This window comes from Phragmites australis, chromosome 4, assembly GCF_958298935.1.
Source record: "Phragmites australis chromosome 4, lpPhrAust1.1, whole genome shotgun sequence".
Taxonomy (NCBI): domain Eukaryota; kingdom Viridiplantae; phylum Streptophyta; class Magnoliopsida; order Poales; family Poaceae; genus Phragmites; species Phragmites australis.
This window is the reverse complement of record NC_084924.1, coordinates 1283068-1297313: the sequence shown is the minus strand read 5'-3', so window position 1 is coordinate 1297313 and position 14246 is coordinate 1283068. Positions and strand designations below refer to the sequence as shown.

Genomic DNA, 14246 nt, shown 5'->3' with positions numbered 1-14246 from the left:
GAATGAAGATTCGAGCAACGAAAGATCACCAATGTTGTCGATTGTATATTTATAAGCTGCATACACATTCGAGACTGGTATATCTACAGGCTACGCGATCTTCTCGCCGTACAGCACGCAGAAGTCGACGTCGTCCTTGGACAGGCCCCGCCGCGGCCGCCGTATGAACAGCAGCACCAGCGCGCGGACATGGGCCGACGGTGCGACGACAACGGCGTAGTCGGGGGCGAGAGTTGTGCCGAGGCGACCGAGCTCCGTCGACACGACGCGGAGGAAAGCTTGCTGACGCGCGCAGAAGGAGGAGGCGCCACTGAGTTTCACCGATACGCCGATACGGATACAGGTACGACGATACGACGATCATCCAAAAGCAAAGATACGCTGATACGACAAATATATGTAAATTTGCTCCTCCTCCCTTTCTATGTTCCCTAGCTTTTGGACCAGAGCACAACTCAGTGCATCATAATGCAAAATTTGCCAAAGATCACGCGGCAGCACTTGCAGAATTTGCCAAAATTTGCTATACATGACACATAGGAATACAACAAACTAATCTGCCTGAAGCAAGATGCCCCCTATTACAAACTATAGATATGTCTAGTATCCAATTATCCATACTTGGAAATGACACATTGACGTCAGCCGCCGTTGGTCCTGCTCATGCGCACGGAGCACGCGCCGCCGCCGCTCCTCTGGTACAGGTGGTGGCGGTGAGACGTCAGAGACGTGCGCGACTTGGCGTCGGAAACCAGCGGCGATGGAGGCAGGGTGCTAGGAGGCGAGCACATCTCTCTGCTACACAGCGCCATCGGCTGCCGCCTCTGCAACCACGGCGCCCGACCTCCTCCAAGCTTGCCCCGCCGCCTCTGCTCCAAATGTCGCTTGGGCAGGTCGGTAGAGAGTTGGTATTTTTCTTTTTCAGATATATATGATATTGAACCGTCAAATCTTCCCAATAATTGGAGCCTCATGGATAAAAGACTGATTCCTGCCAAGAACAAGAGGAAGAACATGCAAAAACGATTAGCAGAAGGGGCTGGGAAGATCATACTAGATTGTTTGAAAATGATTCTCGTTTTCTTTTTGCTTGTGCGTGGGCGAGAGAGAGAGAGAGATGGTTCTATCTCGGTTCAAATCACTTGGGCCAGATCGTGCACTTTGTCGGTCCCAAGAGTAAAAGGTCCAACTGCAAACTAGCGGGCAACAAAACGTGGACTCCATGAAACCGGAGATCGTGGCGAAAGCCCAAGATGACACCAGCATGCACATCCGGGCTTACTCACCACCTCGTTTTCATTGAGTGAGGCCTGTCAAACTATTTAACTTTTTTAAAACCCACCACGCCATGAGACGGACACACTCACACCACTATATTTATATATATGACACACGCGGTTCACCTAATACCTACTGAAAATCGGAGATGCAGAGTATGATTCTCCTGTCAAACCATTCATCTGTCTACCTAATCCGTGACATCCTCTCTAACGAATAAAAAAATCTAATCTGTGACAATTCTCTCACCAAAAAATCTAATCTGTGGCAAAAGAGAGAGAGAGAGAGAGAGGCCGTCAGGTCGCCAACAAAATCTTCGCAGCTCTAATACTGCCATCAATAGCACCACATGCGAGTGTTTGCTTTATCTCCCAAACGTTGAACAGAGCTCGGACAAGGTCACATGATGAGCACAGTTCTGAAGAACTGAACCCATGGTGTCGCAGCCCTGAGCCCTGTAGGCTGTCGCTGTGGTGTCGGCGCTCATTGGGCTGCGGTTTTTTGTCCGACCCGGCCCGTCGCTGCGTTTGACGCATTGCCTCAGTCGAGACTCGAGAGCCCCACACGAGAAGTGGATCTGGTGCCCTACTGTTCTGCTCCGTGTCCCCATGCTCCGTTGCTGGGGCGCACTTGCACTGCACCCTCTCGTTGCTGGACCTCTCATCCGTGTCTCTGAACTCTCAGCGACCAGTCAGAAGGAACCCCGTTTCGTTCTCAACAACCAGTGCAGGACATTAGCATAACATCCTGCATTGTTGGAGAGGGGTAGTGTGTGTTTAATGTTGATTTGGCAAACTGACCGGGTACTGCTGATTTAGCAAGCTTTCACATTTGTTCATCAGTAGAAGAAGTTTAGACAGGAAGGAATATATCAGAGCAGTTTGAGATGGTATCTTTGGGTAGCAAAAACCAAAACAACTTGGGATCGTTTCGATTTTGATGCACCAGAAAACCATTGATAATACAATACTAATTGCAATATTGCATTGTAGGGCCAGGGCCAACAGGGTTGGATCTACAACAAAATTAACTCCTAACTAAATTAGCAACACTACTACATGTGCCATATCTGCCAACTAAATGAGCAAGCCTCCATTTTCCATTGCCTGAATGCAACCATCCCAACCAATCAACAATGGTAACACATGAGAACTATGCAAACAACTCAATTCAGTGCATTCGCATCGAAGATAAAATTCTAGTCAAAGCTCGATGATCGGCTCCAGTAGCCATCAGCGGAGGTGTCCACAGTTCGTTCAGTGCTGCTGCAGTGCGAGAGCGTGTCCTCATCTACACCAAGCAATGCAAGGTTCAGATGAGACTGCATGTTTGAATCAGGAGTGACAGCCTCCTCATCCGAACCATCGAAACTAGCAGTGGCATGTAACCTTCCCCAGTCAATCGTTTCGTTGTCCCCTTGAAGCAGTTTCAAGATCTGGATTGCAGAAAAGTAGCAAATAAGTTTATGTTGAGATCAAATTTCTTCAACGAACAATGTTTCGATGAAATTGCACGTGTTCTTTTCATATAGCTAAAGTTCTTACTAGTGACATTTTCGGTCGAGAATGAGAAGATGTCCTTGTGCACAGAGAGGCGGCAAGCGTCATCCTCTCCATTTCATCACAATCATAATCATTTCCCAATAATGGATCAATTAATTGTTTAATTTCTCCACTGGACAGTAAAGGCTTTGCCTGAAACCATGAATGAAGAATCAGGAAAAAAGGAAGCACAGTTTTCACGTGCAACAGTGATCATGTGGACAATGGATCATATGTTCCAATTCTAGTTTAATATCATCAGCATGAACTTCAGAAATCAATGACCAAACATGTCATTTTGTTCTTAGGGTATGTTACTGCTCAAGCCAGCCAGCATAAAAAATATAATTAAGGTGCACTTACCCACCCAACCAGGCTTTCCTGGCCTTTCGCGCTTCCTGGTGTAATGGGTCTCCTTCCTGAAATGATCTCCAGTAGTACAACTCCAAATGCATAGACATCGATCTTCTCATTGACCTTCCCATATGAAAAATACTCAGGAGCCAAGTACCTGTCACAAGAGTAGTTTGTTAGCCACTTCCGAATTGATGTTTAAGTTAACAAAACAGCTAAACATAGCCCAAAGATGATACAGACCCGAAAGTTCCGGTGATGTCAGTACATGTTAGGTGGGGAGTCGAAGCTGACACTTGCTTTGCCAGCCCAAAATCACACAGCTGAAAATTTCCAAATGCGATGATGTCACAACCAGAATCAACATTGACAAGTGGGTTTACTAATTCATCACTTCCTCTGTGTCAAGCCAATAGATTAATCCGCATGTCTCGAATCCCCCCCCCCCCCCCCAATTAAAAGAAATATTTATGATATAGAGCAAGATTGGGGAGAAAAAACATGACTTCCTGTCCTACTTATAGCTCTAGGTATTTGCAAACATGAACTGAATATTTACCCGTGCCCCAAAATCATCCGAGAGGAGGATGTTTGAAGATTTAACATCTCCATGAATCACAGATTGAGTCACACTGCCAAGATGGAGAAATTCAAGTGCTCTTGCAATGTCGATTGCTATCTTATTCCTCCTCTCCCAACTAAGGAAATTCTTGTCATCATTCTTGCCTGAAGAGCAATAGCAGTTACAAATAAGTGGCTAGCTAGCAAGAAAGTTACCGACTGAAGAAATGGTTTATTTCATTTTGACACTTACCATGAAGAACTTTGTCTAAGCTTCCTTGGGGCATGTAATCATATACCAACAAAAGACTGTAGTTATCAAAGCTGAATCCCCGCAATGCGACAATGTTCTCATGTTGCAAGCTGGTCACGATCTCAACTTCAGTAATAAACTCATGTATTGCATCAACTGACGGTTTCAGAATCTTTACAGCTGAAAATGTGCCATCAAACAGCTGTGCCTTGTAAACTTGACTGGTTCCACCCTTCCCAATTAACATTTCTGCATCACCATAAAAGAAAACAAGCGTTCAAACTTGCAAAACGAAACATGTATACCAAAGTAGTGCTGATGTCAAAGGAAATTTACCTGGTGAGTAGCTCGCTGTAGCAAGCTTCAGTTCTTCATAACTAAACAGCCTACAAACTGAAATGTACTTCTCTCGAAGAGATTCCAATTCACTTGGAGGCCATGATACATCATAGAAAGAGAAAGAAAACATAGATTCTGACTCAACAGCTGAAGTGGATTCACATTCAGAATCACAGTTCAACCTTGGACTTGCATCAGATTTCAGTGATTTGCTGTCTAGATGGACTGAAGTGTAACGGCTCGGAAGCCTCATCGCCCATTGAACCATCGAGATTTTTGCCCATTCAAAAGATGAGCTTCTATGATGGCTGAAGAGTCTCTTGCGGAGGTGACAGCGGTCGGATCTTCCTTCTATCATCCTTCTCAGAGACATAGGAGAACCCGAGGGTGTTTCAGCATTTCGTGTAGTGTCCTTTGGCAAATCCTCGGTTTCTGTGGATACTGTGGAAGAAGTCCGTTCAGAGGTAGCCATGCAAACGGAGCCATCCCTCTTACTAGGTGATGTCTCCGAGTTCAAATTAATATCACTGGAGAAACTACTGCTACGTCTAATCACACCTTTTATACCAACAGAACGTTTGGATCCCCCAGAACTCCTACCCGAACGTCCATTCCTCGGCAGCTGGCAGTACAGGTCACCATCTCCTTCAAGCAACAGATTGGAAGGTTCATCGTCTTTCTGACTCGCAGTTGAACGCTTAGAATCACTAATACTCCTGCCTGAATGACCATTCCTTGGGGGCAATAAGCAGTATAGCTCCCCAGCCCCTTCAGCTGGAAGATCCACTGAATCATGGTCTTGCCTATTTGAAGTACTTGCGACTGAATCGCAACTCCTCGCCGGAAGCACACAGTACAACACGCTGGCACCCTCACCTGGAAGCTCGGCAGTCTCATCTTTCTGTTCGGCTGTTGACTCTTCAGCCTTGCCAAAAGGATCTGTATCAATCTGAACCTGATCCCTTGACAAATCCGCAGGGTCCACGCTCGAGACCGGCTGTTCTTCCGTGATGGTGTCCTCCGGCTTACTGCCCTTTGTGCCAACATCATCATGCGTGCTGCCACCCCCACCATCATCTTTAGGTTCGTCTCCTAAAGATAATGTGCCCCCTTTAACCTGACGGGCTTGGAACGGCACTACGCAATACATCTCACCATCACCAGAGGGAGGAGCTGCTGCCGAGACCTTGCCTGAGTGGACATTTGATTCTCTCGGGAACACGATCTTGCCATTGTTCACGGCGAGGACCGCACAATTTGCCGGTAGTTTCTTTGCGCAATATTTTGCAACGGACAACGAGGACCTGCAGAATCCAAAGCAATAGTTACAGGAGTGGAGGTAATCATAGCGTGGAAAAAGCTTAGAGCTTCGATAGTGGAAAACACTGAGCATCCAATGCTGTGATAGTGGCACCTACGAAATTGCGCGCCTCTTCTTGGCGATGCCGATGACAAGCTTGGAGGCCCCAAACAGGCTGGCCTCACGAACTAGCGCCTTGCGGACTGACGAGTCCCTACAAATCTTCACCTTCAGATTGATCTGCCGACGCACAAGTATCAGTTAGTTCCCGGAAGAAATGTTAGGCGAATTTACCACTGCAAAAACCATGGCAGAATGGGGGCAAAAGACTTGGAAGCCATAAATGAAGTAAAAAAACCGCATCTTTGCGAAATAACCCAAAAAAGTTTTGAGATTAGCATAAACTGCAAGGTGTGAACGAAAATCAGATTATGCCAAAATCCTACTTGGCATGGGCAAGCGTGATAAATCCTCTAGCCAAGCACAAAATTAACCGAAAATCCCATTTTTACCAAACAATACGGAGGAATCGCATCGAAAGAACTCCAAAAAATCCAACCTTTCCAACCAAGCAGAAAGGGAAGGATGAAACAAGCAAGACAGAACAATAAACACAAACAAAATTGAAAGGAGAAGACTTCGCATGTTGGCAAGGCGCTTGGGAACAACTACGAATTAATAGCACCGCAACAGCGAAGCAAGCAGAGAGCAGCGACCTGCTTGAGGTTGCAGAACCCCTCGTAGACACCGAGCATGGTGTCGAAGTCCACGGCGGCAGCCGCCTCCGCGGCGGAGGGCGGCACCACGTGGACGGCGACGACGCGGTCCCCGACCTCCGCCACATTGACGAGCACCCACGTGAGCAGCGCGCGGCTCTCGGCGTCCGCCCGCACGCCGACCACCAGAGTCCTCCCCTCCGCCTCCGATTCCGGGGCCTTCCCCGCGCTCCCCTCCTCCTCCTCCTCCTCCTGGACTGCCATCTCGTCCGCGTCCATGGCCTCCGCCGGCGACCTTTCTTCCTCCTGCTGCTGCGGCTGCTTCCTGGATACCTTCATCTGTGCCCGTCACTGGCGACTCACAGGGCTGCTGCGGCGTGCGCCACCATTGCGGGGGGGACGCGTGCTCTTGCGCCTCGGGCGCCTTGGCGATTCGATTGGACCTTTCCAGGCAAACGCCGCGTCCTGCCGGGCTCCTCCCCCTCGCCGCGCGCGCCTTCTTGTTCCGTTGCTCGTTGTTGCTTTCTGGTTTCTCTCTCCTCCGCCTGGAAGGTCGTGTTGGTTCGTGCCCGTTGCGGCGTTGCTCCCTCTCAACGCTCTGCGGTTTCTCTCTCCTCTCTCTCTCTTGCCTTGTGGACTTGTGGTTTCTCCTCTCTCTCCCACCATTTGGGATTTTGGGGCGTCCACTATACGCTGTACGCTGCCAGCAACCGCTGTTTTTACGGTATAAATCTAAAGATAGTATTTATTAAAATAGATAATATAATAATTTATTTATAAATTTATTATATGTATTCGTAATCTTATTCATCAAAAATATGCTTTCAGCACCTTCTCCCGTGCTGTGCGCCACACTCGCGATGGAAGAAAGAAGCTAGAAGAAACTGTTGTATGTTTAAGTTTAAGTTTTTATTTAATTTTTTGATTTTATTTAGAGTATAAAATAGTCTAAAAATTATAAACCTTTTCACGAACAAATTAGAACTCACTTGTAACCTGTTTTAATTAGTTTGATTAAAAAGCCTTAGCAATATTAATTAAAATTCTCCAAATAAGCATACTTTTATAAATTATAGTAATTTTAATGCCTCAAATAAATTCTCAAAAATTTAGAAAAATTCACTAATATTCTTCTAATATGGTGTACTAATTTATAAAAATATTTTCAACCCTAGGTTATATAGTGAAAAAATAAGTTCCTTTATAATACTCTATTTATATGTATTTTATCATTTCATGTAATATTCTCTTTTTAATTCAATTTGAATAAAAAAATTAAATATTAATCCTTTGTAATGCTCCATTTATATGCATTTTATCATTTTATATGATATTCTCTTTTTTAATTCAATTTGAAAAAAATTCAAATATGCACAAAACTTTGGTTCTTAGATTAATTGAAACATGCTCCATTTAATCTATTGCCAGCACTAAGCTGAAAAGTCAGGTAACCTCTCAGTTTAATATTAAGTCTCTTCTTTCTATTCTGTATACTTCATTCTTTTTTAGTTTTCTCTTCCTAATTTAAGAGATGATATCCTTATCTGCTTTTTTAAATCTCGGATATATCATTTGCCATATTTAATCGATAAATGTTAAAACTTGATCTATCACCATATGCTTTGAAAAGATGAATGTAATATATATTCGTAATTCTTGGATTAAATGCTTCTTAAGTGTCTAGTTTTACCATATTAGTAATTAGTAGTAGTTATCAACTTGTCATGTATCACATGAGACAAATATTAGTGAATTTATGATTTTTTGTTGTACGCATCAATATGAATGTTTGAATTTTTTTATTCAAATTAAATTAAAAAGAGAATATCACATGAAATGATAAAAATATATATAAATAGAGCATTACAAAGAACTCATTTTTTTCACCAAATTACATAGGGTTGGAAACATTTTTATAAATTAGTACATCATATTAGAAAAATATTAGTGAATTTTCTAGATTTTTGAGATTTTATTGGAGGTATTAAAAATTATTAGAATTTATAAAAGTATGTTTATTTAGAGAATTTTAATTAAATATTGGCTTAGGCTTGTGGAACTAAACCAATTAAAACGGATTGCTAGTGAGCTCTAGTTTACTCATAAAAACGTTTAAAAAATTTAGACTTTTTTACTCTAAATAAAATTAAGAGTTAAATAAAAAACTTAAACGCAACGACTTCTTCTGGATTCTTCTATCGCAAGCGTGGCGCACAGCATGAGAGGTTGTATTCGACACGTGAGGTACTGAATACGATATGAGGCACTGTATTTAGCATCTTATGTATCGAATAAAGCCGTTTTCTGCATCTGATATGCTGACTACGATGTACAGTATCATATTCGATATCTGAGATGCTAAAAGTAAGTTTGGGAGAATAAGATGTCGAATACGTATACTAAATTTATAAATATGATAATATATTATTTATTTTAATAAGTATGATCTCGTATATTATCTTTTTTTTAATTTCGGTCCTGTTTTCACCGGTTCCGTTGCGCATTTCGCGTGCCGCCTTTTCCTTTTTAAAATTTTTTTTTAGCCAGTTGTGTCGCTGACAGATGAAAAGGCGTGTGGGGTTAGGGGGACACGTCGATAAAAGGGCAAGATTCCGACGCCAGTAAAGCCTGCTTTGACTGTGAGCAGTAAAGGGCAATTATTACTGCTGCCTCTCCTCTCGCTTTCACTGAACCGGCTACTTAGACAAGGAAAGGCAGGGGTAAACAGTGATTATAACTTGTCTCAGTAAACCGGATGGATGAGCAGTGGTTGATAAATAGCAGTTCCGCAAACAGTGATTATGTACAGTATCACATGAATAGTGATTCAACAAACAACAATTCGGCGAACAGTAAACGATGATGACTCATAGTTACAATTATTAGAGTGTTAATCCTCTTTCAAGAAGCCATTTGTTAACCCTCTGCAGTTTTTGAAATACAAAGTGTACTATCATTTACGTATTTTGGTCAAGTCTGATGGGCGGAGACGGCTTAAACCCGAAGCTAATCGCGACGAAACGGTCGTAGCATGTCTATGCTAGTCTCCATTTGCCTTTTTTTAATGGGAACTGAGCAGGAAGGTCACACTCGCTGGTCAGCTCACGCGTGCTGCTTGCAGCTGCAGTTTTTTAGAGAAACAAATTAATCATGCATTTGTGCTACTAGCATTGTTGCGTTTTCGTTAACATCTCTTGAATTTTAGCTAAAAAAGAGAAACTGAACTTCTAGACTGAAGCCTTCTTCCCTCGGAAAAGTATTCAATTTCAAAACTACCCTAGACAAAGAATGAATTAAAAGCCTTGTCCTCTAAGTCATATCAGTTGGTAATCTAACTTCAAACCAGCAAAAAGCAGAAATGGTCAATGCAATTTTCAATACCTGGGCCTGCTGGGATCGCTTAGATTATCCCCAATCATATTTCTTCATTTTATTTCTTTTTCGATTCCCTTCTTGTTTTCATTTCTTTTATTTCCTCTCATCTCTAACAGCTTACTTTCGAGGAGAATCACGAAAGGAAAGGAGAGAGAATCTCGTCCTGAAAAGAATGATCCTAGAATCCCGTCGTGAAGAGAAACCGTTGGAGCGCTGAAAGAAACGGAAATCCCTTCACGATGGGAATCTCCCCCGTGAAGAGAACCCGTTGGGTTCAATCTTATCTGTAATAGATTTGACCGGTTTTGCATTGACAGCGAGGGCATGCAAATTCTGCCTCCTGTCAACAAGAGGCAGCAGAGGAAAACAAAACTAAACAAGACCTTCTAGAGAGATAGTGACATACAAGGCTCGGCCTGACCTTAAACTTTCGAAACAAAAGAACATCAAACAGGCGAAGGCACGATCAAGATGTCAAGGACCACATGAGACGACAAACGGGAAGGACGAACTGTTTGCCCGTTTGGAACAGCGGCCCTGTACTAATAAGTGGTGCTTGTCGGTGCATCCACAAATACCACAACCGAGGGGTCATTTTGCTGGTCAGAAAAGACGAATTTTAGGTGCTTAAAATTTTTGTTAGGGCGTGAGACATGTAGGTTTATGCACCTAATGGGCGACCAATGTGGGACCATTTTTGCGGCTTATTGCTTATGCATTGGGTGCATGTGTGCATGTACAGACGAAGCACGCGTGGTTGATGTCTCCTCATGATTCAACTCCTGTTTAGGCCGGCCTAGCAATCTTTAAGGAGGACATGTGTGGGGGAGGGGGGATTAAGGAAATACCACTCTAAAGAGTGGTGGTTCTAGAAACACCATTCCAAATATTGCAATTCAGAAAATATCATTGTATCTGGTGTTTTGTCTATAAAATATCATAATATCTACTTTTTAGTGTTTTCCCTCACTTTTACAGTTAAATGGACTATTTTACCCCTATATCTATCTCAGACAGAACACAACCATATATTTTACTGCCCCACCACCTGTTTAAACAGGATACAATGTAGCATATATGATCATAGAGGGAGTGCACACATAATTAAACACATATGATCATATTTTTGCTGCTCCATTCACCACATATATGTGTATAAAGCTTGGCATACATAAGTAAACAAAAGAGGGGTCTTTAAATTATTTATAACCCACGAACGCATCACACCCATTAATAAATACATAACAGATATAAACAAAACAGGATACCACATCACAATATACCCACTACTAGATACAACACATCACTCTACCTTGTTAGTTCCTAAGACAACAACAACAACCTTCTCGCAGCTGAAGAACCTTCTCTAGAGTTTTTTTGACTTGCCTGTGTAAGAGAAAGCAACTCCGCCAGGGAGGAGGATCGAGGGGGGCCTGACTGCTGCAGCTACGCCTGCCTGCGCCAACGATGAGGACCCGACTACCGCAGCTACACCCACCTGCGCCATCAACGATGGGCCAACTGCCGCTAATACGGCCATTTACGCCACCAACGAGGACCCGACCGCCGCAGCTATGGCAGTATGCGCCGCCGGCGGGGACCCGACTACCGCTGATATGGCCACCTACGCCACCAACGAGGACCTAATCGTCGTAGCTACGATCAACTGCGCCGTCGACAGGGACCCCACTGCGATACCTCAAGTCGATTTGAGAATTTTGACCCATGGCCATGGGTCCTTGTTCACCTAGAAGCTTTTTTTCCCTTTAAATCCAAGGGTAAAAACGTCCATTTAAATGGTGAAAATTGGGAAAGGAAAAAAAAGAAAACAATAAAATATAGAGATCGTAGTATTTTATAGACAGTACACTGGATACAATGGTATTTTCTGAATTGTAATGTTTGGAGTGGTGTTTCTCGGACCGTACGTATTTGTTGGCAATGTCCACAGTGACGACTCATCAAAGATCCCAATCACCAACTCGTCCTCTTAATGGTCACAAGCTATTTCGTGCTAATCAACCGGCAATATGTTCATATGCTAATGCCTCATGCGAAATACATATTGTGATTATCCATCGAGCGGGTGTACGTGTAACGCAGTGTTAGCGAAACGGTGCCCGTACGGCCTGAGCTTACAGCTACAAGTTAGGGCTTGGGAAGAAGGTTGTTCAATTATTGCGTGCAAGCTTTAGCCTTAATTGCTCACACGCACATCGATCACCCACAATTATACATGGAGCATAGCAATATTCGTACTCCAAATTGTTCGTGCAATTAAGTACCAAACCTTGATCAAGATTCTGCAAGAACGCCAGTGGCTTGACTAATTACGCTTAATTTTTCCCCCCGGCCCCATCAGACAGGCATCCTTATCTCTGTCGGTCACGATGAACTGGATGCAGATTAACTAATGCAAAGCTGTCAGCTGCTAGTAGAGTACTAGATTAAGGCTTAATCGTAGATCCGGTATATGCCACAAAGCGAAAGCCGAGCGCTTTCCTTGGCCCTTTACAGTTGCAGACCTCACATCCATCGACCTTCCTTCAGATCTTATGCTTGACTGTCAGACATAGTATCGAATCAGATTGAGCTGGGCATTGTGATAACTAACTTTTATGCACGAGGGAGCTGAATCAACCTTGGAATAATTGTCAGCAGCAAATTAAGCAAACTAATGCCCAGCTGATACATGCACTGATATAATTTCCAGCTGCTGCTTGATCATTCTGTCAGCGGATCAATAATCATAGATGGTGATGCAATGGACGGGAAGTGCAAACGCATGCCCAGGCAAGACGACTTTTCCCAGCTCATTGACCCGATCCCATGGGCGTACTACCTCGTGCTGATCGAGCGAGATTGGATTAGTATTACCAGAACGAACGTGCATGCATCTGACAGCCCAGTGTGGTATGAGGAAGTAGAAACAGAGACATGATTCAACTTGTCTGACAGATTCTTCTTTCTCTTGATTCATTCTGACAGAAATTAAAGCGGTGCATATTATTGCTGTGCTGCAAAATATGTATTAAAAATTTGTAGTTTTGTATTATTAACAGTATAAATAGTCGTAGTTTTATAAAATAAATTAAAAAATTGTAACTCTCTATTACAAAGGTATAAATAATTATGGAATTATGAAATTTACTCAATATGAAATGAAATACAGGCGCACGAGCAGGCGCAGACAATTCAGTAACATGGCCAGCTCTCCGCGCACTTCATTATCGTGTAACCAAAACTGGCTCCCCTAATCTCACTAGTACCTGTATACGTGCGCATATGAAATTAATTCAGAATACAGTAATTCAAAGAAATCAAACGGTATAGACGAAGTGTGGAAGGCGACACATCTTCTAAAGACAAAAATATTAGACGCATAGGTATCACTACTACAAACCCGATCATAAATAATGGCTCATCACTGTCAGTTGTGTAAGAACTGACAGTGCAAATGTATCACTGCCGGTTCTTAAACTTCTGCGTCCGAACTATAATGGAGCCGCTAAAAAGTGGCATTGAAATCGATTATCAGTGCCGGTTTGTAACAGATATTAGTGGCGGTTCGTGGCTAGAACCATCACTGATGATACGGATCCAAAATTTTAGTTCAAACGGTTTTTGGCTCACATCCGCTCGGCTAGCTCACATCCACACGATGATATTTTTGACCCGTTCAATCTCTTCCTTTTTTTGCAAAACCTTACTCTCTATCCCTCTCTCTCTCCATGCTTTATCTCTTCCTCCTCTCTCTCTTATGCCTGCGCGCACGCTGCTACTCAAATGGATGGTGACCGTTTGATTGACTCAGATAGACGATGAAGATCGATCAAATCTGTCACAACTCGTACATTTTATAAAAATATAGATGATATAGCTACTACCGATCCAGATTTGGTACAAGATATATATTCTTTCGTGCTTTTCGAAAGGGAAAAGGTCCTCCTGTCCCAAAAATACCAACACGAATCTCTGTCAAAAAAAAGAGAGAGAAAAATTCAGGTACCATTTTTTTCCCGTTAGAATTTATCATCTTTGTTGTGCGATATTGGGCAGAGCCATCCGACGTCAATTCGCTTGAACATACACAACGCATGATCATATATGTGAGTCCGCCATGATGACAATTTGGTACAAAGTTTGGCACCGCTTCGGCCGGTCGGAGCGTCGTAAATCACAATGACAACAGCATGGGTCGTACATGCACCACATTTGTAGCATCTATTCACTGCTTAAAAATGAGAGAAATTAAGTTGCAGCTCCTGAATCCACCCAATTTCTGCACATCAACCCGTTGGAATCAGTACGCGCGTATATACTCCACTATATGTGAGCATCTATCTATCTTGAGCTCTCATTATCGATGAAATTGCCAACCTTCAAAAGGATAAAAGCAAATTGCCAAATTTGCTCCTTTTTTTTGTTTCAAAAAAGAAAGACATGTGAGCGTACATGCCACATTCCGTCCGCCTCTTTTTATCCTTTTCACTTTTCTAGATGCCTTTCGTTTTGCTCTTTTTTGCGAA

The 14246-nt window shown here is 43.1% G+C and overlaps 1 protein-coding gene across 1 annotated transcript; it reads right to left on the bottom strand.

The window, feature by feature from the left end:
- Nucleotides 1–2108: 2108 nt before the first annotated feature.
- On the bottom strand, nt 2109–6993 carry LOC133915044 (protein kinase STUNTED-like). The gene is made up of 9 exons (XM_062358045.1): nt 6343–6993; nt 5745–5866; nt 4324–5630; nt 3988–4236; nt 3733–3899; nt 3417–3496; nt 3183–3330; nt 2823–2972; nt 2109–2713 (listed from the first exon to the last, which is right to left on the bottom strand). Exons 1-9 carry the CDS (start codon nt 6679–6681, stop codon nt 2477–2479), a joined length of 2799 nt encoding a protein of 932 aa, XP_062214029.1. The 5' UTR covers nt 6682–6993; the 3' UTR covers nt 2109–2476.
- Between the last annotated feature and the right edge of the window lie 7253 nt (nt 6994–14246).